Raw genomic sequence first — 22,473 nt, 5'->3', positions numbered from 1 at the left:
TCCCTACTTGAATATGTACCTTGCTAATACATATTTTCTTCTTTATCGAAGAATACTTGTTCATTTTCAGATAAATGAGGCAATGCTCCAACCCGGATATCCCATACCCCATTCTATTAAGTGGCGTACGATCATTTATTTGCTCTAAAACCTCGGGAAATCTCTTACAATCATTTCATATTTTATGACTATATGAATACTTACTTTGCTATCATATTAACTTGACTCATTACTATACAAATAAGTACATACTCTACATTGTATAAAGACTCTAAGGTTTCGACCAGAAACCTCATCCTAGATATTTTTACAACCTCTTCGTAGCTTTACAACTACTACTCCTCATATATACAACCACTGTAGTAACCTAACTTTGAATTACATTCATTGTGTTAAACTCTACAAACCTCTTAACTACTTATTGTTAGTTAAACTACCTCTAGCCTTGCTAGTCCAACCTCGAAATCCAATTTTCTACTTACAAAGTAGAACTTACAACACTAGTACTTAAGTACTGGAAATCAATAAAGTGTAATTTGCTTACATTTTGCTTCTAGATCAATCCCTCAAAGAACCCTGCATAATTGAGAACTCGTTAAGTAACTAATACCCTTCTCGAAGGTAAAGTTACAGAGTCCTAACAAGTGTGCGGTAATAGCGCTTTGGGATATCCAATTAATGGGACTGGCAAACACACCTCAAGAATGAAGTGCGCAAACAAATCACACCAAAAGAATATCCTTAGAGTATGAGGTGGAGGTTGGTATTCTAGAGCTTTAGTTTGCACTAAGAGGCACTAAGAAAGAGAGAATATAGGGCTATTCATTTTTTAAGATTCAGTCAAGAATCTATTCTTTTCTTGTCAAAATGACAAGACAAAAAGCTCGTGACCTGGTCTACTTCGAGGGAAAGAATGACAGAATTGAATGACCATTGGGGAAACTTGGGGATAAGCATTATGGCCCCTTAAGCTAGCCTTGGGTATACAGAATAACCAGTAAGCCTTTGAGGGCAAAGGTCTTTAAAGAGAGGGTAATGCCACAAACTCACCATACTTCAGATACTCCACCATAGTACTCTGTGCATGATCATGACCCTTTTCTGTTGACATACTCAATTGTCTCAATTGTCCCCTTGCTGACCCCCTGTTGACCCCTCAGACCCCTTGCTGTTGACCATCCTGTCTAATCCATGATTGTCATAGACCATTGTAGATAGGGAACCCCCTCGACTTTTTACTTCTTAAGTAGTGTAGTATATAAGTACTTCAAGTGTATTGTAGAACCTTACTCCTGTCTGGTCAATCCTACCTAGGAGTCATTCTTTTTTCTCTCATTGTCAGCTTGCCTTACTTAAGGAGCAACTTGTGGCAGTTATAAAATATCAAGGTTGACGTTTTGGTACCAAAATCTCAGAGTTTATATACTTTACTGTTATCTATGTATGAGTCAGTTTATTTATCTATGTATAGCTGTATTTAATATGTGAATATTTAGAAAAATAAGAGATTGAGTCAGAATAACTGTGTGTGGATGAAATATATACTGAGTAAAAGAGACACTATGGGAAATATTGAGGGGAGGCTGTAGAGTGAGTCATGAGGCTCAGATAAGGCTGCTAAGGAAATATCACATCCCCACACAATAAAATAATAACAAAAAAAAAAAAAAAAGAAATATCACATGTGCAGTGAGTGGGGATTACTGATAATGAGGATCTATGATAAGATTAGGACTTGGAAAAATTGCTGGGGGTAATGTGTGCTAGTTAGCAGAGTATGGTGGGCCAGAAAAGTGAATGGTTCATAATATTCCCCTCTATTCTAGAACAAGCTCTGTTGGTATAAATGGAAAGTGCATAACACAAAGTAAATGGAAAGTTCATTGTTTACACTTTAAGCTGCAATTTGATGAAATTTATCAGCCAAACCTTATTGATGCAAAGTGGGTGCAATGAGTAGTTTTGAATCAGGAGTTCTCTGAAAATGAGTGGCCATTTTTAATTGTTGTTCTGGTTTACTTGCATCTTGTCAGGAGGGTGAACCACCTATGCATATGCTGGGCCTCAAGCCCTAACACTGAGGATAGCATACGCCTAAAACAACCCAACACCCACATAGGGCGTACTCCAAGGGGTACCAACCCCCGGTACTCCGACCTATTACGAGATCGTACTCCAGACTAATGCTGGCGAACCATCCTATGGGCCTATCGGCAATAGAGGATGACAAGAGCTGGCAACCAAGGAGAATGGATAATGATGATGTCCGATATCATGAATATCCGTGAACTGTATGACGAACTGTACTCCTATAGTGAGAGTAAACCTTCAGCAATGAGAGCGTCCTGTGACGAGGACCGTATCCTCACAAGCCGGTACTCCAATGATGATGAGAGCATATGATAGACAGTACCCAACATACACCAATGTAGTGTACCACATACCTAATCCATGTGTACCCCATCCTGTACTCTAACACAAGAGAAGGGACTCTAGGATGAGTCCGGACCACAATTGGATGGTGAGTCCCCTAATAAAGGTGACCTGGACAACGTAGAGTGACAGAGTGAATGGGGCAGAGGTGAAAGGCAAAGATAGGAAAGGATAAAGGAGGACAAAGGAGATCAAATTCTGGGGAACTATCTACTACTAAGTACTCCTTATATACCTATCTAATAGAAAGGGTTGTACTCCTATACTGATGACCCCTTCTCTAAGATTAGGAGTACTCTCCTATTAATCGACCCATTTCACATGATATTTCCCTTGATCGTATGCTGAGTCCAACCGCAGTTGACTCTATAGGCGGAAAAGTCGGCGGTAGGTACTACCCCTGGTTCAGTTCATGATACATCTCTCTGTAGGTGTATGTTCTCAACAAAAAGTCTAGCAATAAAATGAATTCATGATCAAGTTAAGGGGGAACCCAATATCAAAAGGGAGTTGGCTCTCCAATAAATTTTAAAGCTACTTGGTATATCCCCCTCTGGCATACTGCTACTAGACCTCAAATGTCTCTTTTACCCTGAGTGAATGATCTGCACCATGTGATAAATTCTCTCCAATAATACCATTGGACTGTGTTTCCAGTTGAAGACCAATGCCTACATGTTTTGTTTCACTTGTGTCTTGCTGCTGACTTTTCTGACCATTCGCAAAATGCATTGTTGATAACACCTGTTGAACACTGTTGATAGATTTTCCATATGCCACCCGAACAATAATCAAGGTAGGAGCAAGGCCCTATAGATCTCTATTAATCTTTTCAAGAATACCTTAACTTGGTCACTCACTGAGATTAAAGTTGATAGAGAGAAAGGATCAAAGGGAAGAATACCATGGACTGAGTTATCTGCACTGAGATTAACAACAGCTACAGCTAGCATAGTGCTTGCATATAGAAACCCAGATTCAATGCTGTGATATAGGGTGAGAAGGGAAGTTGAGGCAGAAGCAGAATATACACACATGATAATCACCATTGTTTTATACTTTGTATGAGTTGATTTTCCCATCATCTTTCTTGCTTCATAGCTAATCCACCAAATTCGGCCCCCTTCAAATGAAAATCAGCTAAACTTGGATATAGACAAGGATGTATTGAACTCACCAGTTATAAATGCCAGAATGATTTGAAAAATAACAATACTTATTGCTAATCCAGTACTATCAAGTGAAAGTGCCTTGGTTATAAGAATACTGTTAGATCCTTTAGAAGGGTTGCTCAGTCCAATAGAGATTGCAATTATGCATCCTAAATCTATGCCTGTTCAAGATGTTAATAATTTGCATAGACTGTTGATTGAAGAGGAGGATACCATTTAGAATGAAAGCAATAAAAGCAAGTGGATATAACACAAATTTGCTTGAGTTCCAGATAATATAGCAACGATGAATCTGAATAAAAAATCAGAAGTAACCTTACTTATTGTATAAATAAACCCACCAGCATTGAATCAGCAATTGAACTAAGATTGAAAGAGTATGGCAGTTTAGTGAAGAATATTCTTGTGATAATTTTTTCTACACACTTCATTAAATTTGAGATAACACTAGTAGTGGCTCTGCAATGTAGGTTAGTTTGCATTTTAATGAAATCATCTAGAACAAAACTTACGCCCACACTCTTTTCCTAACATCACCTTCAAGATACACAACAAGGGGAGTGTAGTCTTTTGATGATGCAGCATTAAAAAGAACTACAGATTGCAGGAAGTTTCCCCAAGTGTCTATAGCAACATAGATAGTGGCAAGTGCAAAGAGTGCTATAGTGCACCCCAAGTATAGTTTGGATGTAGAGCCATTGTGGTGGAAACAAAGAACATGGATGGATAGTCCAAATACCACCATGTAAATGCCTGTTTTGATTTAGCAAGAAATTCTTATAATCAGTGAATGTTCATACCATAGATAAAATACAAAATCTGTAATGATTTGAATATAAACACGAAAAACCTTGAATGGGGATGTAAATATCACATACAGAGACAGTAGAAATTGGGAGAATAAGAACTTGATCCATGGTTATATAAGGACCCAGACTATTCTTGAGGTCATCATCACTGGAAGCCATTGATAAAAGCAAAGTATGCAAATAGAGAGAGAACTGGTTTGGAAGACCTAGGATGGAGGGAGGGGTCAGTTCTTAAAGGGACTCTAGCAGATATTATATATGTTGTTCTGATAGTAATTTATTTGGGATAACTTTACCTCACACTCAACTGTACCTTGAACTATACTTTTCCATCTTTATTCTAATATTAGTATACAGATAGAGTAGTTCATCTAGTTCTCCACCTTGACATCTTTGTTGTATAGATGAGGTGTATTCTTCAGTATTTTACTCTGATTTCAAGACTAACTTTGTTATGGGAACTAACATCAGAAAACCTGATTGCATGGTCAATGATCAAGTGAAGCATGTGGCTCACTCATTTATTATGTTGAACATTACACCACTAGTTACACTATCTACTGTTGAGTTGAGCCTGCTGTTCCTCACTGCTGAATTGAGTCCACTATCATCAAAATGTTACAGCTGATCCGTTTGCCCGTACTACACAGCAACATTTTGAAAGTTGTACCTTCAGATATATCTGTCTCTGCCATTACACTTAAGTATCACTGCCTCGATCAATTCGTTCAAGGATTGGCATACACATCAGACGATTATACCTATGCTTCGGCTTCTGGTCCCCAGTCATCTGCATGGGAATTTGGGCGAAGATGAATGTAAATTTAAATAACATCAATACTCAAACTGCCGCCCTCGCTGTCACCTTCAGCGGAAGCTTAGGCCCTTCCATATGTTTTCCCTTGACAGATGGAACAACCATCACGGCAGTTTGGGACCCGATACTTCCTGCTTCGATTTCCACATCCGTAACAGTCGAAAATTCGTATCGTTCGACTAAACCCACGGTCATAGCCTGTAATTCCATTAAGCTAGGGATGGATGGATGAATCATGATATGAGTTTGACTGAACAATTCTGATGGGGAAACAAAAAGCTTAGCGACGTACGCGAATCGCCAACTAGATGGTATTGAACACTGGAGTGAGCGGGAGCGAGTGAAGCCAGGAAAACGGGAAAACGGGACAAATCCATGAATGGCCATCCATAACTCACCCAAGACAACCTTTCGGCCCGCCACCTGAAATGGGAACAGTCAAATTATTGTCGAGAGGTGGGAGGGGGGGGAGTGACAGGAAGAAATACGTACTGAACGTCAGAACATTCGCGAAGAGTCCGACTTGAGTTTGTTCTTTGCCGTTCGGGTGCGTAGAAATCGGCTCGAAGCGTTTAGGGTTCCACGAATCCGCGTCTTCACCCCATACGCTCTCCAGTCTGAAAAAAAAAAAAAAAAAAACGAACGATTTGAGTATGGAGTTCGATAGGATTAGGGATAGGTGGGAAACTACTGGCCTATTATAACTTGTAATATCCACTTTGATCCTCTGTCCCTTCCTAACGGGGACGGCATCTATCGTTGTTCCATCCCGGCAGACGACGGGGAAGTCTAAGAGGAGAATGTCGTTCTTTGATGCCTCTCTTTCGAGTTTCGGTACGGGGGGATGGAGACGGAAGGTTTCCTGTAATATGTGTCGCCGTGAGACCACAACTATGTACTTCAGTTCGACCATACGGTACCTTAATAACCAGATTCAAATGATTCATCGAATCATAGTCGGAGCTTGTAAAGTCCCCAGAGTTCCTTTCACGTGCCTGTCTGATCTCTTCGTATACCTTCGCTTGATCTTCCGGATGAGCAGCGAGTTGGTAGAGTATCCAAGAGATAGTGTATCCGGTTGTATGATGGCCGGCTTGAATTATAGTTCTAACGCATATGAGATTGTAATAGTCTATCTCGAGTGAAATGTAAACGCACGACATCTGCGACAACATCTCCTCTTCGCTTAGTCTCTTCCTCGGATCCTCTGCTCGGTTTGCACGCGCTATGAGTTGTACCCAAAAAATCCGAGAGGGATTCCGAGTCCGTAAGAGGTTCAAATAGGATAAAATAAAAATAAAAACCCACCAAGAATACTAAGAATGTCTCGTTCCATGCCCGTCTCATCCTTCGCTTCATTGCTGTCAAGATCCAAGTCTAATCCGGCCTTCTTAAGAAATTCTCTCGCTTTCTCATTCGATACTTCTAGAAACCGTTTAACGACTTTGTCCCCGTGAAACGGGAAGTGCTTCGTTTTCCATGATACGATCGAGTCTGGGATATGGCGTAGGATGGCCTGGATTAGGGTCATCGTTGGAGTGTGTTCTCCTGCGAGTTTCCTAGAAAGAAACAGAGAAGAGGTCGTCGTAGAGAACTGGATGGCGGTGAGATATACGTACTCGAAGGCGTAGAGTGCTGTTGTTAGCTCGTTAGGTTTGTTATTGAGCGCGTCGAAGTGGTAGTTAAATGCGCCTTTGAATAGGAGAGTTGATATTTACGGCCGAATGTGCACGTGAAGACTTACTTTCTCCGACGATGTCGAGAGCTAATTTATGGAGCCAAAGGATGATATCGATGGTTTGAGTCTTTCCCTGAAGTACGGTGTCCCATTTTTCCGAGAGCTACAAGTTGGCTTCACCGTCAGGGTAAATGTGTGGTGTCACCATCGCCTGAAATTCGACGTACGTGATTGACGTGACGCTGAAACAACGGCAAGAACTGTCGCATATGGTTGATAGAGAAGGCAGGGCCTAATACTCTTCGGTGTCGTTTATGATCTTCGCCTGGAAATCGATGCATTGGTGAGAACCATGAATATGGAGAAAGCCGCACTAAGTAAGGGCCGACTCACCTTTAACCGAAATCACACCCTTTCCAAAGATCATCTCAAACAATCTCCTGACATCCGCGGCTGCAGGATAGTCTTGTAACGATTCATGTAGTATACGGTGTATCGCTAGCGGATCTGATACCACGAGCATGGTTTCCTGCGTAGCCCATGTCTCAGTTCTCGGTATGGCATCAATGAGAAAGCGTACCCCAAGACACCCTTGAAGTCTGTAGGCAGTTCCGTACTCCTTTGACCATCTGACAAAGCCCTCTTCAAAGGTCTTTGTTTGTAACTCGTACTCAAGACCTAATCAGATGAACTTAGATCACAACCGGCTATTGATTTAAAAATGGAACTTACCCAGCAGATAGGACGGAGCAGGTGGACCTCTGAGGTTCTTGTGAGTACTTCTCCGGCTGAAGAAGTATAAAGAGAAGAGAAGAACAAGGGATAGAGCTGTTACAGCGATATCGACACGATTGAGTACAATCATCGTGATGGTTTGGGGGAGAAAAGGTACCGTGACCTACTTAATTATACTTCTTGATTATAAATATTTGAATTCACTCACTCAGATTCCCATGTCAATGTATTTTATGGGTGTCTGACTTCAAAGTCCAGGTAAAATGCAGGCTCCAAGAGAATAAAACTGCGAACTTCAACCATTCACGGTCATATGATGATTCACTAAACCCTGATACCCAACTGATACCAACCTGATACCGTATTCCCCTCTGTGCACCAACTCCGCAGCTTGAGCCTTTGAGGACCGCTTTGGTCGTCATACAGTGGTCAGTCAATGATTGTGAATGCGATCCGTCGAATGAGGATCCGAGGGGCAGTTATTGTCAAGCCTCGTGCCAACCGGCGGTTCCAAGGACCCGTCCCGATGCTAGCGCTACTTTAGTTGGAAATTTGCCAATAATAGAGTAATCCATCCTGGATTATTGCCCGCCTAGCTCAATCGGATAGAGCGTCAGACTCTTACAAATCCAGTATCATGTTGCGTAAAGCATCTGAAGGCTGCGAGTTCGACCCTCGCGGTGGGCTATGGAGCTTGACAGCTTACTGCTTTTTGTCGCTAACCAACTCAACCCCCATTCCGATAGTAACCATACAGTAGTAGGCGATTGGTAGGCGAACATATAGATCTTGTCAGAGGATAACCAGTGGCAGCGGTTGTAACTTACTTATGCATCTCACACGGACCTCCACTTCGGCACCGACGGTGGCCAAAAAAGAAAATTCCTCACGAAATTAAAACGCTAATCCGAGCGCGGGTGATGGGATCACCTAATGTTCACAGGCAAAAATGCCAAGTCCATTGAAAACGTACTATTCTATGTCAACTCCGAATCCCTCCATCTCCGCAATACCCGAGTATGTCGGCGAGCGCAAGCGCGTCCATTGAAATTACGTTTGGAAGACCGCGAGGCTCACAGGCTACCATATCAAAACGGGTATTTATCAAAGCTCCATTGAACCTGCCAAGTCTTCTTTTAATAATAAAATACAGACATGTAGCTTCAGAATGCCCTAAATCATTCGAGGGGTTGACCATGATGGTCTTCGCCAGACTCGTACCGCTCACTCTTTTATTAGCGAATATTGGAGTCTCTGCAAAACTCCCAGACGGTCGTCTGAATGCCAACTTCAGACCCGCTCCCACCATTCCTGTTATACAAGCCCCCATGAATTCAGGTCCAGTAACTGGTCGCGACGGGTCCGAGCTTCCTCCCTACAGTACGTGTTCTGTGTTTCCTTTTACTTATTACGCTAATACTCTTTTGATAGACACTACTTATTACTTTGATCAATTGGTCGGTATCGAGTCAGAAGGACTTCATCCTTGAAAGCTAATCTTCTTCCCAGATCGACCACAACAATCCTTCCCTCGGGACCTTCAAACAGCGATTTTGGCACACGCACGAGTTCTATGAACCTGGTGAGTTCATATATTATCCCCGCTCTCACACTAGCTAGCGTCCATCTGAAATTCCCCGTCTCCAGGTGGCCCAATCATTCTCACAACACCTGGTGAAGCCAATGCACAACGTGAGGGTTTCTAGCTATTTGACGCGTTCCCAATTCCAATTTGATCCCGTTTCCACTGTTCAAGCTTACACCCGCTATCTCACCAACGCAACTCTCCACGGTTTAATTGCTCAACAAGAGAACGGTTCCATCATTATCCTTGAACATCGTTTCTACGGATTCAGTAACCCCTACCCAGACCTGACGGGAAAGAGCCTGGCACTCCATACTATTGAACAAGCTATTGAAGATTTGGAATATTTCGCTAAGAATGTAAAGCTTCCGATGCCGAACGGTGAAAATTTAGGTCCGGAGAAGGCACCGTGGGTTTTGGTAGGAGGGAGTTACTCGGGTAAGTGAGCGTACTTAGCTCCCTATCATAAAAATCTAATTTTGGGAATATTCGATAGCTGCTCTGACTGGGTGGACGATGGTCAAGTGCGTAATTTTAAAAAAAAAAAAGTTTTTTCCTCCGATCTTCTTTCTCACGAATAAAATCGAAAACAGGAAACCCGGACTTTTTTGGGCAGGATATGCCTCATCCGGTGTCGTTGAGGCCATCTTGTACGTCATAAGTCCAGATAAGGAACTCGACTGAATACTTTATTTCCAGTGATTTCTGGCGATACTTCGAACCCATCCGCCAAAACATGCCCAAGAACTGTTCCGCCGATGTCGAAGCCGCCATTGCCCGTATTGATAAGGTGTTTTCTGGCAAGGACCAAAAGGCGATTCAGAAATTGAAGGATAATTTTGGTTTGGGTGAACTTGATCATTTGGATGACGTCGCCGGCGCGCGTAAGTCCGAAAATTTTCGGCGGAAATCTAAATATATCGAGAACGTTCCTTCTTTTTGTTTCTCTTCTAGTCCGAAACAACTTGTGGGATTGGCAAAGCCTACAACCTACTTCGGGTCCTGGGACGACTTTCACGAGGTTTTGTGATGCTCTTGAGGTCAAGGATGGGAAAAGCGCTCCGTCAAGTGGGTGGGGTACTGATCATGCTATTGAAGCTTGGGGAGCGTTTTGGAAGAATGGGTATCTTGAGCAATGTGAGCGCTGTTCATTTCTTTGCCATAAGAAACTACTATTGAACGACCCTTGAATTTCTTAGTGTGCGGGAATAATAGCGTTATGTAAGTTACTTCTTCCTCTCTACTATACTGTAGGATGTGAAGTGAAGTTCTTTCTTTTTTTTAGCGATTGTTTGGGCACATACGATCCCAACTCGACGTTCTACACTAATACCACTATCGACAACGTAGGACGCTCATGGTTCTGGGTTGTGTGGGCACTCCCATTCATATTTCTCTTGTCGGGACTGAACATTTGCCAACAGATGCAATCAAGTAGGGTACCTCCAGGACGGTCCTCCGAAAGGCCAACCGGCGATAGTGACGAGACTCGTTCAACCTTCCTCCGACATCGTAAGCGCCCCCCTCCTCTTAAGTTAATTTCCTATACTAGCTTATAACTCTTACTCCCATGATCCATCTAGCGTCAATGCCAATGGATGTTCCCCGACGTCTTCGGCCACACTCCTCCGGACATGGAAGGCGGTGTCGAGAGGACGAATAAAGAGTACCACGGATGGGATCTCCAAGTTGATAAGTTATTCTTTGCTAATGGCATACGTACGTTTTTAGTTTTCCCCTTTTTCTGTTATACAAACTCTTACTATTATTACACGAATTGACAGGCGATCCATGGCGCGAAGCCACAGTAGCCGCACAAGGTCTTAACAAACCAAGCACACCCAGACAGATTCTTGGTCTTAGTGATGGTTTTCATTGCTCGGATTTCTCGACCGCTTCGGGACAGATTGATGGTACGGTGGGTGAAGTGCAGAAGAAGGCGCTGAGGGCTTTGAAGGGTTGGCTTGCGGAATGGCCGAAGGAGAAGAAGAGGGAGGAGGAGAAGGTTTCGAGGAGGGACTCCTCGACGTCTGCGGCTGCTGGAAGTTTGAGAAGAGTACATAGTTGGGATAGGGAGCCGGGTGTGATGGTGTAATCGCGTGTTACTAGATATTCGCTGAGGTTAATGTCTGAATTTGTAAATATGTAGCTCATCTCTCTGTGTCCAAGTTATTGTCCATAAGGCTAGTTCTTTCTGCCGCGTTCATTACCAGATGATAGTGATATTTGATTGAATTTCTATAGCGCCTGGAGTACGACGTTTTGACATCGGTATGCCATTGGCAGTTCTGAACCTGAAGCCACCGACTCGACTGCGCTAATTAATAGTGAGTCAGTGACATTTGGCTCAAAACCCGTGACCGTATATAGAAGATCATGATGAACACCATTCCAAGGCTTGATTTACCCCTCCTATCCCCGAGTCGAGGGAAAACAACCTAAAGATACCATCCAAGCGCTACTACCAACCACATACCATAACCTCCCATGATTCCCACCAAGCTCTTCACCGTCCTCACCGCTATCACTAGCCTTGCGGTCGCCACAGGGGTCAAAAGCGGCGATCCAGATCCCATTCTTCCCAGCGAATGTATCACCCCTCGGGTCATCCAGTGTTGCCAACAGGTCAAAAATATAAATGATCTCCCAAAGTCCATCCGAGATATTTTGGAGAATATGGGTATTGTGTTGATACCTCTGCCAGATATCGACCCGCTCGTTGGGTTGACGTGTGCGGGGGCTACGCAAGATGCTAATGGGGACTTCTCATGGTGAGGTTTCATATTGTTTCAATTCTCCAACTTTTGCGTTTTTGGAAGTTATTCGTTAAACGTTTACTTTTTTTCCCCTGTCGCCAGTGACCAAGTTTATCCTAATCCTTTGTGTTGTGCAAATAATAGATATCGTAAGTTCCAACTACCTGCTAGTGTTTCTGTTTTGGAGTCATGTTCGATGATGTGGATATTTTTTTACTCTAGGAGGTGTTATCGCCATCGACTGCGTTCCTGTGGTGCTTTGAGCGTTTATTCTGGGTCATTTTTCAACTTGGCCCGTTGGCTAAGGCTACTTATCCTGCTGGAACGGTTGAAGGGAGTGCATAGTTGGTTGTGATGGTGTAGTTGAGTGTTGGATATTCATCTACTTGAAAGAAACATAGTGCAAATAATGACGTTGTTTACCAAACGAGAGTAAGGACGAGGGGTGCCCGTACAAAGTTCGAGCCTTTGGCTTATTGGGGGGGTGGTTGGTTTGAATGGTAGAGTACGGTGACTATGTCGTAGCCCACTGAATACATTTCCGGTGTAAGATTCTCAGTCAGGCACAAACAGGGATTGGGGTACCACGGTTCCGAAGCTGGTTATGATACATGCACAACCGATAGGGCCCCTTCGGAAATCATGCAAGAACGGCATGCTTTTTCGTTGTTAGGTTTCATGTATTATCATTATAACAGTTTTCAACGTATTATTCCACGAAAATGAATAAAGAAAAGTTAATAAATACAACAGAAGCAAAGCGGAGAGGCGGGGAAAAAGGACCACGAAGCACAGTGAATCGCGTAAAAAGGTATTGGTATTTTAAAATACCACGAATGACTTATCACCCGTTTCACAATATTGAAATCGGGTGCGAAGTCGCTTCATGATCCTTTGGCAACATACCCTGACCTTGAGTAGACGCAGCCGAATATCTACAACGACGGCCTTGCATTGGTAAGACGCCCGAACGAGCATGAGCGATGGTTGACATCGGAGGAGGAGGTTTGTTTGAGTTCGAGGAAGCGCTGATAGTACCACCACCGCGGCTAGCGAACTTTGCTTGTCGTTGTTCCAAGTCGACGATCTCTGGGAATGGAGTCGGTGGGGGTTTTCGCTCGGCCAATCCGCATTTGTTGCATAGCTACGGAGGAGTTTCACAAAAAGATTCAAAAGTGAGAAAATAAGGGGGCAGCTAACAAGTTTTCCAGGATAGTCTTGACTTCTTCGCCAGGCAGTTGTTTTTGTTTCTCCGCAGTTGAAACATCTTCTCTGGATTTTGTTTGAGAGCCTGGTTGAAGCATCTTCGGTGTACGTGATCCCATTATCTTCGTGGGGCGGGGTGTTTTGTGGTGGAGGAGGACGGAGCACTGGTGAAGGTGTTCTGGTTGAGTCGGATGATGATGAACTCGAGGAGCGTTGCAGGATTCGAACGGAGTACGTGTATTCTTCACGTATCGTGTGCGTATGGAGATGGTGGTGATGGTGTTGCCCATAAGCTCCAGAATAAGGCGAGGAGTTATCGGAAATTGAAGTCGAAGGTGAACGAATTACGAGACTTGTTCTGCGAATTTGGATTTGGGAAGTTGAAGTGACGTAAGGTTGGTGATGACCGGAGGATTCCATGTGTGCCATTTTTATCCGGTAGGTGATCTGCGGAAAATGGCGTCAGGATTCAATTTTACCAGGCAGATGGTAATAACCGCAACCCACCGAATGAAACGATTCTTTGATACAACGATGAAGCGATAAAGTTGACGGAGGAGAGAGAAGGTGTTGAGCTTGAGGTTGCACGAGGACAGTTGAGAGTGAATGCCTGTGGTAGATATGTCGAACCCGTCAGACTTTATAAGTTACCTGCATTATGGTAAACAAGAGGAAAACAAAAGATGCATCCACCCAGCTCGATATTCATTTCCGGTCCGATTTCCTTTGCGTCGTAGCGTTTCTAAACCATCAGGAAACATAAACATTCCGCATACCCATTTCCGCTAACCTTTGAAACCGCTGTACCATAAGGCCCCGTCTTGAATCCGCGACTGTCGTCATAGTATTCCGTTCGCTTTTTACAAGCACCTTCAAGTTTTAAATGAACCTTCCACCTGGTGAACGAGTAACTGTAGCCATACCGAACCGTCTCGATGTCACCGAGGGTAGACTGGCAAAGGTGTTTCAACTTGGTGAAAAAAAGCCAGTTAGGCACCAATCCCGCGTCCGAAGCAGGTATACGTACTTGTATGTAGGTCAAGGAATGAGGGATTAAAGCCAAACGATGATTCGTCTGAGGCCTCACCGGCGTCAACCCTGGTAACATTCAAGGAAAATCATCCTCAGCGGGAAATTGAAACAATTCGGATACTGACAGCTATGACGTACCGAAACAGACGTCCGGTCCTAAGTACCGATAGCTTGACGTCAATGAAAACTTTAATCATTATCGTTCGAAGGTATCATGTATGTAGACACGTACTACCATCAAGCTCGAATTAGGCTCTGATATCCGTCTTCATCTGGGTAAAGCGGCCTTCCTAGAACGGGTATCCGTTTCTTGACCCCGACGGTAGAAACAAGGAAAGAGCTTACCATACAGGCTTTCGCTATCAATCTGTAAGTTTCAGAGCGAAGCCCCCGAGAGTCACCGTCAACTCAAGTCACCGTTCGAGAGTCGTTGCAGGGAACGCGTCATGTCAGTTTGCAGTTGTTTAGGTAGTTCGTGCCTCGGCTGAGCGACCCGGGTAATCCGCACCCAAGGCCTAGAACCAACCGTCGGTGTATGACGTAGTTGGCCGGTCGACAGTTGTAAGTTACAACAGAGGTTTAAAATCCTCAAAGTTCACACCTTGGATTGACTGTTTCGCTCTACCACTGGGCATCGCAAAAAACTCCTCCATGATCGGTGAAAATTGGTTGCTCGACTCCAGGACCTTTCAAAGGTCCTGGAGTAGAGCAACCAATTTTCACAAGTTAAGTCTTGTTTAACTCCGTTGAGAGACAAAGCGGTGTCTGTGCGGGAAAGTAATCTACGGCAAATTCTTACCATCATTTGAACCGACGTCAAAGCCTCGAGTACTAACTAGTACTAACTCATCAATCAAGTCGATGAACTCCGGAGAGTGACTGACACCGACTGACGCACTGGGAAGAAAGGGCAATCCCACCAAATCATGTTGGAGGCACAAATCCGGTGAGGGGTTCTCGACAAGTTCCCATCGGATGTACCGAGTGTATTCTTGCAATGTATTTCCCACCTTTTGCTTCGTATTTATTGTATTACTAGCTACCGAATACCCTTGACAGTGCTGTTCACAGTCGAAGTTGTCTCTCAGAAACGTGATTATTAGGCGATGTCAAGGTACCGGTGACGCACGGGACTCGGCGTATCCGATAATTTTGAAGCCCAGATCACTGAGTACTGAAGGGCCTGGCCTGTCTCATCCGACAGTTTGTAGCGTACTTTCATCAATATCCAGTGCTTTTCCCGTTATAACAACAACCAGATTGCTCAGCCTGCTTTGATACCCAACACACGAGAGAAGTAACTTCCGAGAGTGGACGTAGGAACATTGTAGGCGTCATTTTTCAAGAACTCGCAGTCAAGGTCAGATTAACCCGAACAGAACTTAGAAGGTTCGACAGCCACCCTCCTTGCCGTTCAATTGACGAACACGTCTGACGTATTTGAAGAACAGTCCTTAATACGTATATACTACATACCCATCGTTCAATTGGATGACCGGCGCCATCACACTTCCGGTCATCTTCGGAATCAAGAACGTTACTTACTTCTTCGACTTTCCAAGAATGACACTTCGCCATGTTTCCTGTCATGTTATTGCCCGAGGTAAGAGATTATTGAAATATTAATCTTTTGGGCTACCTCTCAGGCGGAACTGGCCTCAATTGTGCGTGGAAATCGCATGGAGCATATTCGCATCGAGGATTACTTTTTCAAGTCTAGCTGTTATTATTATCTGACACTGTCAAGACTCATGTAGTACTAAAATATTTGTAAGCCTCGACATCGACTATAAAAGCTCCCTGTTTCGAGTGCCTTTTCATATCACCATCACTCACATTCAAATGCCTCTCAAAACTGGAAATTACTTGATCTACGCCGATCGCCCCGACGTTAGCGGCCAGCTCATTGCTCGTCGCCAAAATGATGATTCGGACGGAACAGCTGAACCCAAGGCAGTCGTCAAGCATGTCAGGCCTATTCCGCCTGAGTTTGCAGTGGTCAGTCATTGACTTAAGCTTACGCTTTGATGGACCATGAATATCACTCATTGGCTTTCTCTATATACATAGTGGCAGGTCAAGGAACTTATAGGAGGCAAACCCAACACATATGGTTTATTCAACCGGAGTGCCTACGCCACTCAGATCGACAAGTTCGTGTGGGCCGTCTTGAGGAGGGAAGATGCACCCCCTGAGGAATGGATTATTGAACCTGCACCTGACCGACCTGACAGATACACGTACGTATAGACTGTTTGTTTGGGGGCATTCGGCGGTATTAAATCTGTTTCACCCAGTATCGTGGCCAGTAGTAACGGTTCGGCGTGGTACGTGCCCGGAGGGGAACAACATCATGTGAGCTTTATGTCTTGTTCTCTATTCTTGTCCGTTCCTCTGCGTCCGGTGTTTCTAACTCATCCAACAGATTTTTTGCACTCCTTTGGGTGAACCGTCCGTGTTCCAGTTTGTTCACATTGAGGACTGAGATATAGGATGTTACTCATACGCTTGGAAGTTTTTTGAATGAATAAATGAATGAATGTAGTGGTTGTTGGAGTTGTAGCGTACTGTAGTACTAGTCGTGTACATTGATCCTGAGAAATTGATGTTTAATGGACTTACGTTGCACACCGCGCGTCTCGGAGTAGAAAAAGCTATTTCTCTTCGTTTCCTTGAATCAGACTTTCAAACCGTGTAACCTGTCGCCAGGTATGGTTGGTGCTTTTTTGAATTGGAAGGCCAGTGCACAATGAACCCAGCGAATATCAACCGGCTTTGATCCGGCTTCTAATTGAAGTAAGTTCCAACTACCTTCTCACGGAGCCAACGGTGCGGCGGGGTAATGCGGGTTACTGGTAAAAGATGCGAGACGTCTGGGTCGGAAGTTTGACGACGTAAGCGTAGAGAAGAAAAGCAATGTCGGAACCGTAAACACGAGGCTGACGATAGACGTAAGTGGCGATGCCGAGGCCGCAGAACTCGACCGGATATAGTCTAGAGATAAAACCGAGTGTAAGTAGACTAATAAAAGGAATAAGAATTAAGGAAAGCTCGGAATGGGGCTCGATGTCTTCAATATGTTTTGATCGATGGGCTCAAAGTAATAGGGCTCAAGATGGGGGAAAGAAAGATACCTGTCATTCTCGACAGTTGACCGTATATACGAGCTACAAGCGGTCTGTGCGCGGGAATTTTGGAAGCTACAAGAAAAGTACTTTTATAGTAATGAGTCCAAAAAGAGTATAGATACCGAAAATGACCGTTTTAATTTAACTTTTTGGATCCGAAATCAAATGTTCCGTTAAGTCCGAATCAGCCGTCGTAGGTCAACGCTACTACGCTCCGAGGTGGACGAAGTCTCGATGCGGCGAAGAATTTAACTATTTGCACAGCGGGGTGGACGAAGTCCCACTGGAGCGGACCATACGAGAACTTGAATCGTCTTTCGAGTCTATTTGATTTCTTCTCCGTAGCGTATGAATTTTATAGGGAGCAGGAGAGAGACGATATATGAATGGGATTTGAAGTCTAATAAAGAAAAGTCTTTTGAGCATGGCATTCGAAGATCAAGAACGTAAGGTAATATAAGAAGAAAAGAAGGAGGAAGAATTATGAACTCAACCGTTGTTGAGAGATCTACGAGAGGGCCGTGGGGCTCCGCCACAACGGAACAACACTCAGAGTGAGGTCTGTAACCGAAGGCTCCCAGCATCCGTCGATCCGGGAACTTAATTGCAAACCCCGAAATATTGCAACCTGACCAAGGAGTTGGGGAACAAAACGCCGTCAATCTTCTGTATTCTATCCCTCACTCCAAGTTATATAACGCCAATGTCCTCAAATTCCGCGCAAAGCCCTTTTGGAGAATAATGGAATTGGAATTACATAACCCATCCCGGAAAAGTGAAAGTGTCGGTGTGGCTCCATACAGTTAGAGTGATTACACCTCCGATACCGCCCCTCACGTTGAGCACTAATTCGGGACTTCCGTCGGGTTTCTTTCAAAGTTTAGAGGCTCTTCTGAATTATGTTTTTTAGGGTTTCCTTTCAAGAACATACGTAACATGACTAGTCACTGACTACCTGACCCAAAATCCGATTCCGACACAGTTTCCTCGACTCTCTCTTTTCTGTATTACATTCTGCATGTTTGACCAATAACTGAAGAACAAGTTCAAAACGACCCGGAATAAGGCTCAGAGGGTCACAGGAACGCATTTGATGGAGATTATACCACCTGGTGGGAAAAGTCGGATCATCGAGAATGCTCTAAGCAGAACAGGAGCACTCAATTACCATAATAGTTATTCGCACAACACAAAGGATGAGGGGAACCTTCACCACTGGTGATAGAAAATAACGAATGACTTTTATCGGAATCGATCACGGAAACTCTGGTGAAACTCACCACGAGAAATTCCCATTAACGTCCTGCGTAGCCGGCGTACACGAAAATCCAATGAGCGGGCCGACATCTGGCAGAGGTAACAGCACGATAGATTCCACAAGGCCTCTCATGTTCGGATCGAGATCGTTTATGTTTCGGGCATCTACGCAGCACTGGATGGTGCGAGGGCTGATACATTGGCCGGGAAGAATCGGATTTGGATCTTCGCTGGTTACCCCTGTGACGACCGCAAGGATGGTGAGGGCAGCGAGGGTGAAGAGCTTGGTGTAAACCATGGGGGGTAGTATGGGAAGCAAACCTTTGCATGTTTGTATCATGTTTTATATACCATGATTTGGGTATTGAGTCAAAATGTCACTATTAGCGTGGGCTTGGCCGAAGGAGACGCCAACCACTACTTACCCATGTCAAAACATTGTACTCGAGGTGCTATAGAAATTCAATCAGATATTACCTGGTCCCTGTAAGCTAAAAGATGGCCAGAAAGAGCTAACCTTATAGGAAATTCCTCCCGTAAGTCGACGTAGGTGGTTGCCCAACAACTGGTATAGCGACAATTTACTAGTACATAATTTTGGCCTTGACCGCTCGGCAGAAACTCCTGTCATTGATACTTATTGGTGGAGTTTCCTGGGGGATCCGTGGACCAACGAATAAAAGAAAGGTGGCGGCAAGCCGGGCTGTACAACGTATAGTGAGCTCTATCGTTATGGCTCTTCAGTGCCCTGGGCGATTGGTATCAGGATGGCCTGTAACCAACTCCTAATTAGAGGAATTTCGGTTCTCCACTGGTTCTCAGGCAAATCCTAGTGAAATTAATTGAGAATAATCCCGTTCGTCGACGATGTTGCTGCTGTGAGCTTGTGGAAGTGAGTGAGACTGAGTGAGACCTACTTTCTCGAGGTCGTTATGATTCGGAAAGCAAGCTTGCGCCACTTTTTCGACTACAATTGGATAAAAAAACTTGCCGTTTTCGACTCATCTGTGCCGCTTGTGGTGACGGCCTATGGCCGGCCAAAACGGATCGACTTTTGGGGAAACAGGCCGAGGAAAGCGGGCTGGACAAGCCGGAGATGTTTGTACTTATTTTCTGATGGCCGTCATACCAGATAACGTGCCGGCGTGACCCCTCTTTCCTTCATCTTCCTTTCATTGCATCGATAACACACTAGCCCTCTACTCACGGCTTTCTTGCTCTATCTCAAGAACTCTCAAATTGATTCAGTAAAGCATGGACACAGATGGCGGAATTCGAACTCTGATTCGAACCTTTCGTGCTGGTCACCCTCTTCAACCGGCTGAAGCAGTTCAGCTGAAAATCCTCGGCTACAACCTCCCCCTACGATCCACCGGAATACAAGAAATAATATTGAAACACCCACAAACACAAAAGCTTACAGAGTTCGAGCAGGAGCTTATAAATATCAAGAAGAGAAAGATGGTGAATGGCCTTACTACCCCTATTCAAAATTTACCCCCCGAGCTTCTATCGTACATCTTCGAGCTGGCGGTGGACACGAACGTGATATTGGGCCGCCCTGGGGTGCGAGGCTTTGGAGCAATCTCACTATCTGCAGTTTGTTCTCACTGGCGCGATGTGACAATGGGCAGGCCTGCGTTGTGGGCAACACTCTCCCTATATCTTCGACATGGCGCGGTATCCGATCCCACACGCAAGAGAGCGAAAGCATACCTTCAAGAAGCCGTGAAACGAGCTCAAAATGCCCCGTTGTCAGTAATTATTGAGTTCCATCTCTTCCCCAGCTTCCTCCACCCAGATGCAATTTGGACTATGCAGTTTCTGCCTTTGCTCGATATCTTGATGAGCCGCACATGGAGAAGCGCTATCATTCGTCATACTGGATCCGAAGACTGTTTCTCGTCGTTATGGGATAGCAAAATCTTGTCCCACCTCCAATTTGTACAGAACCTAGAATTCGACGTAAAGGAACCGACATATGGACATGGCAGCCATCCACTCTTTCGCCACTCCAATTTCTCTCACTTTCCAAACCTCCGAACCTTGCTCCTTCCGTTTCGAAACCAATCCTTCTCGAAAATCCCGATTTCCTATCATCACCTCCTTTTCCATCCGCAACTCACCCACCTTCGTATCTGCACGGGAACAGACTATGTCAATACTCTGAAATCGTTGAGGTCCTGTGCGACTAGCCTCGAGACTTTATCCCTCAACATCTTTCTTTCCATAACACCATATGAGAACCACAGCCGGAAGTCCGAACCCCTTCCAGGCGAACTCCTCCAACAGGAATCTTCAATCATTTGTTTCCGAGCGCTGAAAGAACTTGTGATTGTGGCTACAGATGAACCAGCCACCAATGGACACCCTCTAACTTGCGTTCAAAGCGTTCTTGGACTCGTGGAATGTCCGTCACTCGTGTCACTCACACTCCAATCCCTTGTCGGCCCTGAATTTTACGTTCGACGTCGTGCCGCACTGTATGGTAGTGAACTCGGTCTGGCGACGTTCAAGGATTTTGTGGTACGCTCAGAGCTGTCGATGAAGCTTCGGGCGTTTGCCATTCGAGGGTTTGAGATGTCGGATGATCAAGCTCTAGCGATGCTGGAAGATCTTCCGGGTCTTAGGGAGCTAACAGTGTCTGAAATTAATGCGTACAAGATGGGGGGTGATGTGTATAAGGTTCTGACGGGCAGATTCTTCGAGAGGTTCCGAATTACGGAGGAGGTGGACGCAGAGGATCTGGTTTTCTTACCGAGATTGCAGATGTTCCGAATCCTTGTGTTTCGAAAGTTGGGAGAGGATTTTGAAGAATTTGTTGAGAATCGAGGACGGAGAACGGAGATATATTTATTGGATGGATAGAAAGGGGCATTTCTTCGTGTTCTGTATGAGGTGGCTTCTGGGTGGTGTTTTCAATGGTTGGATTAAGACATCTTTCCTCTCCTTTTCTTTTTCCAAGAGCCGGGGCATCTCAACTTCTCGAACAATCTATTCAAGTACATACCATTGCATGGGAATTTTACTATGTCGAGGTAAATCGAGCTGATCAAAAACAGCGTACCGTACTTTTCCATCTCTGATAGATTATCCAACAACATATTTGCACTGACGATAGTCCTCTCCATACCCATACGGTTCATTCATGATACAACCTACCGATGACAAAAATAATGAGCACACTGAGAAATAAGGCTAAGATAAAGCGACGTACCGCAATAGCTATCATCCTTCTCTAATCCACTCAAAACGATTCTATCTCCAGTTTTTCCTGTCCCGTCATATACCCCATTAGCCCGCAAGGGGAACGAGTAGAGAGGGTGGCCTTTCCCGCAAACGTCCCGGAGTTTTAGATCCTGAAGAGCCACGAAAGTCATTAGTTTTGATGCCTTTTCAGAACGCACTTGGATACTAGGAGGAGATAGAGCATTTACCTCTCTTCCACTCAATTTTTTAGGATAGTCTCTGAATAGTAGAAAGCGAATTATGAGTGGTCTTTTGGGAAGAAAGGAACGAAAATGGTGGCGTACCCAAGCATCTTTCCGGCCTCACCCAGTTTTATGGCTTGTTTCTCAGCGGCGACGATATCGTCTTCGGTGTAGGTGTTGTCTAGGTGAGAAATTCTGATGGTTCAGACGATGGCTTAGGGGGTTGCGATTAAAGATGTAAGAGGTACCTCCGCATTGGCAGTTTTGAGCGAGGGAGAGATATGAGAATGAGAGAGAAATGAGGATGAGAGAAGGAATCGTAAGCTTCATGTTTGTGTAGTAGCTGATAAGAGTGGCTGAAAGCGTTGGAGGAAGCGAGAGGAATTCTCGCCTTTTATACGCCAGTATAACCCCTCCCTGTCCTTGTACGTTAT

General features: G+C 44.5%; 7 protein-coding genes and 1 non-coding gene across 9 annotated transcripts; 4 read left to right on the top strand and 4 right to left on the bottom strand.

Moving 5' to 3' along the window:
- Positions 1 to 5,125: 5,125 nt before the first annotated feature.
- On the bottom strand, positions 5,126 to 7,787 carry E1B28_002096 (uncharacterized protein). 2 transcript variants are annotated; one of them, XM_043159009.1, is made up of 14 exons: positions 7,642 to 7,787; positions 7,490 to 7,587; positions 7,303 to 7,438; positions 7,137 to 7,234; positions 6,976 to 7,072; positions 6,851 to 6,923; positions 6,540 to 6,790; positions 6,390 to 6,456; positions 6,152 to 6,338; positions 5,927 to 6,093; positions 5,724 to 5,848; positions 5,630 to 5,654; positions 5,524 to 5,535; positions 5,126 to 5,445 (listed from the first exon to the last, which is right to left on the bottom strand). In XM_043159009.1, exons 1-14 carry the CDS (start codon positions 7,772 to 7,774, stop codon positions 5,256 to 5,258), a joined length of 1,659 nt encoding a protein of 552 aa, XP_043002607.1. In that variant the 5' UTR covers positions 7,775 to 7,787; the 3' UTR covers positions 5,126 to 5,255. The 2 variants fall into 2 exon arrangements, with proteins under 2 accessions (XP_043002607.1, XP_043002608.1); XM_043159010.1 differs by having other exon boundaries at positions 5,126 to 5,654; positions 6,227 to 6,338.
- Positions 7,788 to 8,230: 443 nt separating this feature from the next.
- On the top strand, positions 8,231 to 8,331 carry E1B28_002095. Its single transcript has one exon. It is a non-coding gene; the product is annotated as a tRNA-Lys (tRNA).
- Positions 8,332 to 8,820: 489 nt separating this feature from the next.
- On the top strand, positions 8,821 to 11,478 carry E1B28_002094 (uncharacterized protein). The gene is made up of 14 exons (XM_043159008.1): positions 8,821 to 9,024; positions 9,076 to 9,101; positions 9,154 to 9,226; positions 9,292 to 9,336; positions 9,401 to 9,667; positions 9,726 to 9,753; positions 9,823 to 9,879; positions 9,929 to 10,113; positions 10,184 to 10,366; positions 10,429 to 10,450; positions 10,515 to 10,601; positions 10,654 to 10,741; positions 10,813 to 10,948; positions 11,014 to 11,478. Exons 1-14 carry the CDS (start codon positions 8,841 to 8,843, stop codon positions 11,322 to 11,324), a joined length of 1,692 nt encoding a protein of 563 aa, XP_043002606.1. The 5' UTR covers positions 8,821 to 8,840; the 3' UTR covers positions 11,325 to 11,478.
- A 1,360-nt stretch (positions 11,479 to 12,838) lies between these two features.
- Positions 12,839 to 13,611, bottom strand: E1B28_002093 (uncharacterized protein; the record flags this gene model as incomplete). The annotated part of the gene is made up of 2 exons (XM_043159007.1): positions 12,839 to 13,129; positions 13,186 to 13,611. 2 exons carry the CDS (start codon positions 13,609 to 13,611, stop codon positions 12,839 to 12,841), a joined length of 717 nt encoding a protein of 238 aa, XP_043002605.1.
- Positions 13,612 to 16,005: 2,394 nt separating this feature from the next.
- E1B28_002092 (uncharacterized protein) lies at positions 16,006 to 16,857 on the top strand. The gene is made up of 4 exons (XM_043159006.1): positions 16,006 to 16,221; positions 16,294 to 16,463; positions 16,521 to 16,578; positions 16,649 to 16,857. Exons 1-4 carry the CDS (start codon positions 16,066 to 16,068, stop codon positions 16,706 to 16,708), a joined length of 444 nt encoding a protein of 147 aa, XP_043002604.1. The 5' UTR covers positions 16,006 to 16,065; the 3' UTR covers positions 16,709 to 16,857.
- Positions 16,858 to 18,234: 1,377 nt separating this feature from the next.
- Positions 18,235 to 18,917, bottom strand: E1B28_002091 (uncharacterized protein). Its single transcript, XM_043159005.1, has 3 exons — positions 18,632 to 18,917; positions 18,520 to 18,566; positions 18,235 to 18,460 (listed from the first exon to the last, which is right to left on the bottom strand). Exons 1-3 carry the CDS (start codon positions 18,904 to 18,906, stop codon positions 18,420 to 18,422), a joined length of 363 nt encoding a protein of 120 aa, XP_043002603.1. The 5' UTR covers positions 18,907 to 18,917; the 3' UTR covers positions 18,235 to 18,419.
- Positions 18,918 to 19,862: 945 nt separating this feature from the next.
- On the top strand, positions 19,863 to 21,476 carry E1B28_002090 (uncharacterized protein; the record flags this gene model as incomplete). Its single annotated transcript, XM_043159004.1, has 1 exon — positions 19,863 to 21,476. One exon carries the CDS (start codon positions 19,863 to 19,865, stop codon positions 21,474 to 21,476), a length of 1,614 nt encoding a protein of 537 aa, XP_043002602.1.
- A 222-nt stretch (positions 21,477 to 21,698) lies between these two features.
- On the bottom strand, positions 21,699 to 22,369 carry E1B28_002089 (uncharacterized protein; the record flags this gene model as incomplete). Its single annotated transcript, XM_043159003.1, has 4 exons — positions 21,699 to 21,766; positions 21,826 to 22,076; positions 22,142 to 22,220; positions 22,288 to 22,369. 4 exons carry the CDS (start codon positions 22,367 to 22,369, stop codon positions 21,699 to 21,701), a joined length of 480 nt encoding a protein of 159 aa, XP_043002601.1.
- Positions 22,370 to 22,473: the final 104 nt, after the last annotated feature.

The sequence above is a fragment of the Marasmius oreades genome, chromosome 10 (assembly GCF_018924745.1).
Source record: "Marasmius oreades isolate 03SP1 chromosome 10, whole genome shotgun sequence".
In the NCBI taxonomy this organism is placed as follows: domain Eukaryota; kingdom Fungi; phylum Basidiomycota; class Agaricomycetes; order Agaricales; family Marasmiaceae; genus Marasmius; species Marasmius oreades.
The sequence above is the reverse complement of the archived record's forward strand: the minus strand, read 5'-3'. Positions and strand labels throughout refer to the sequence as shown.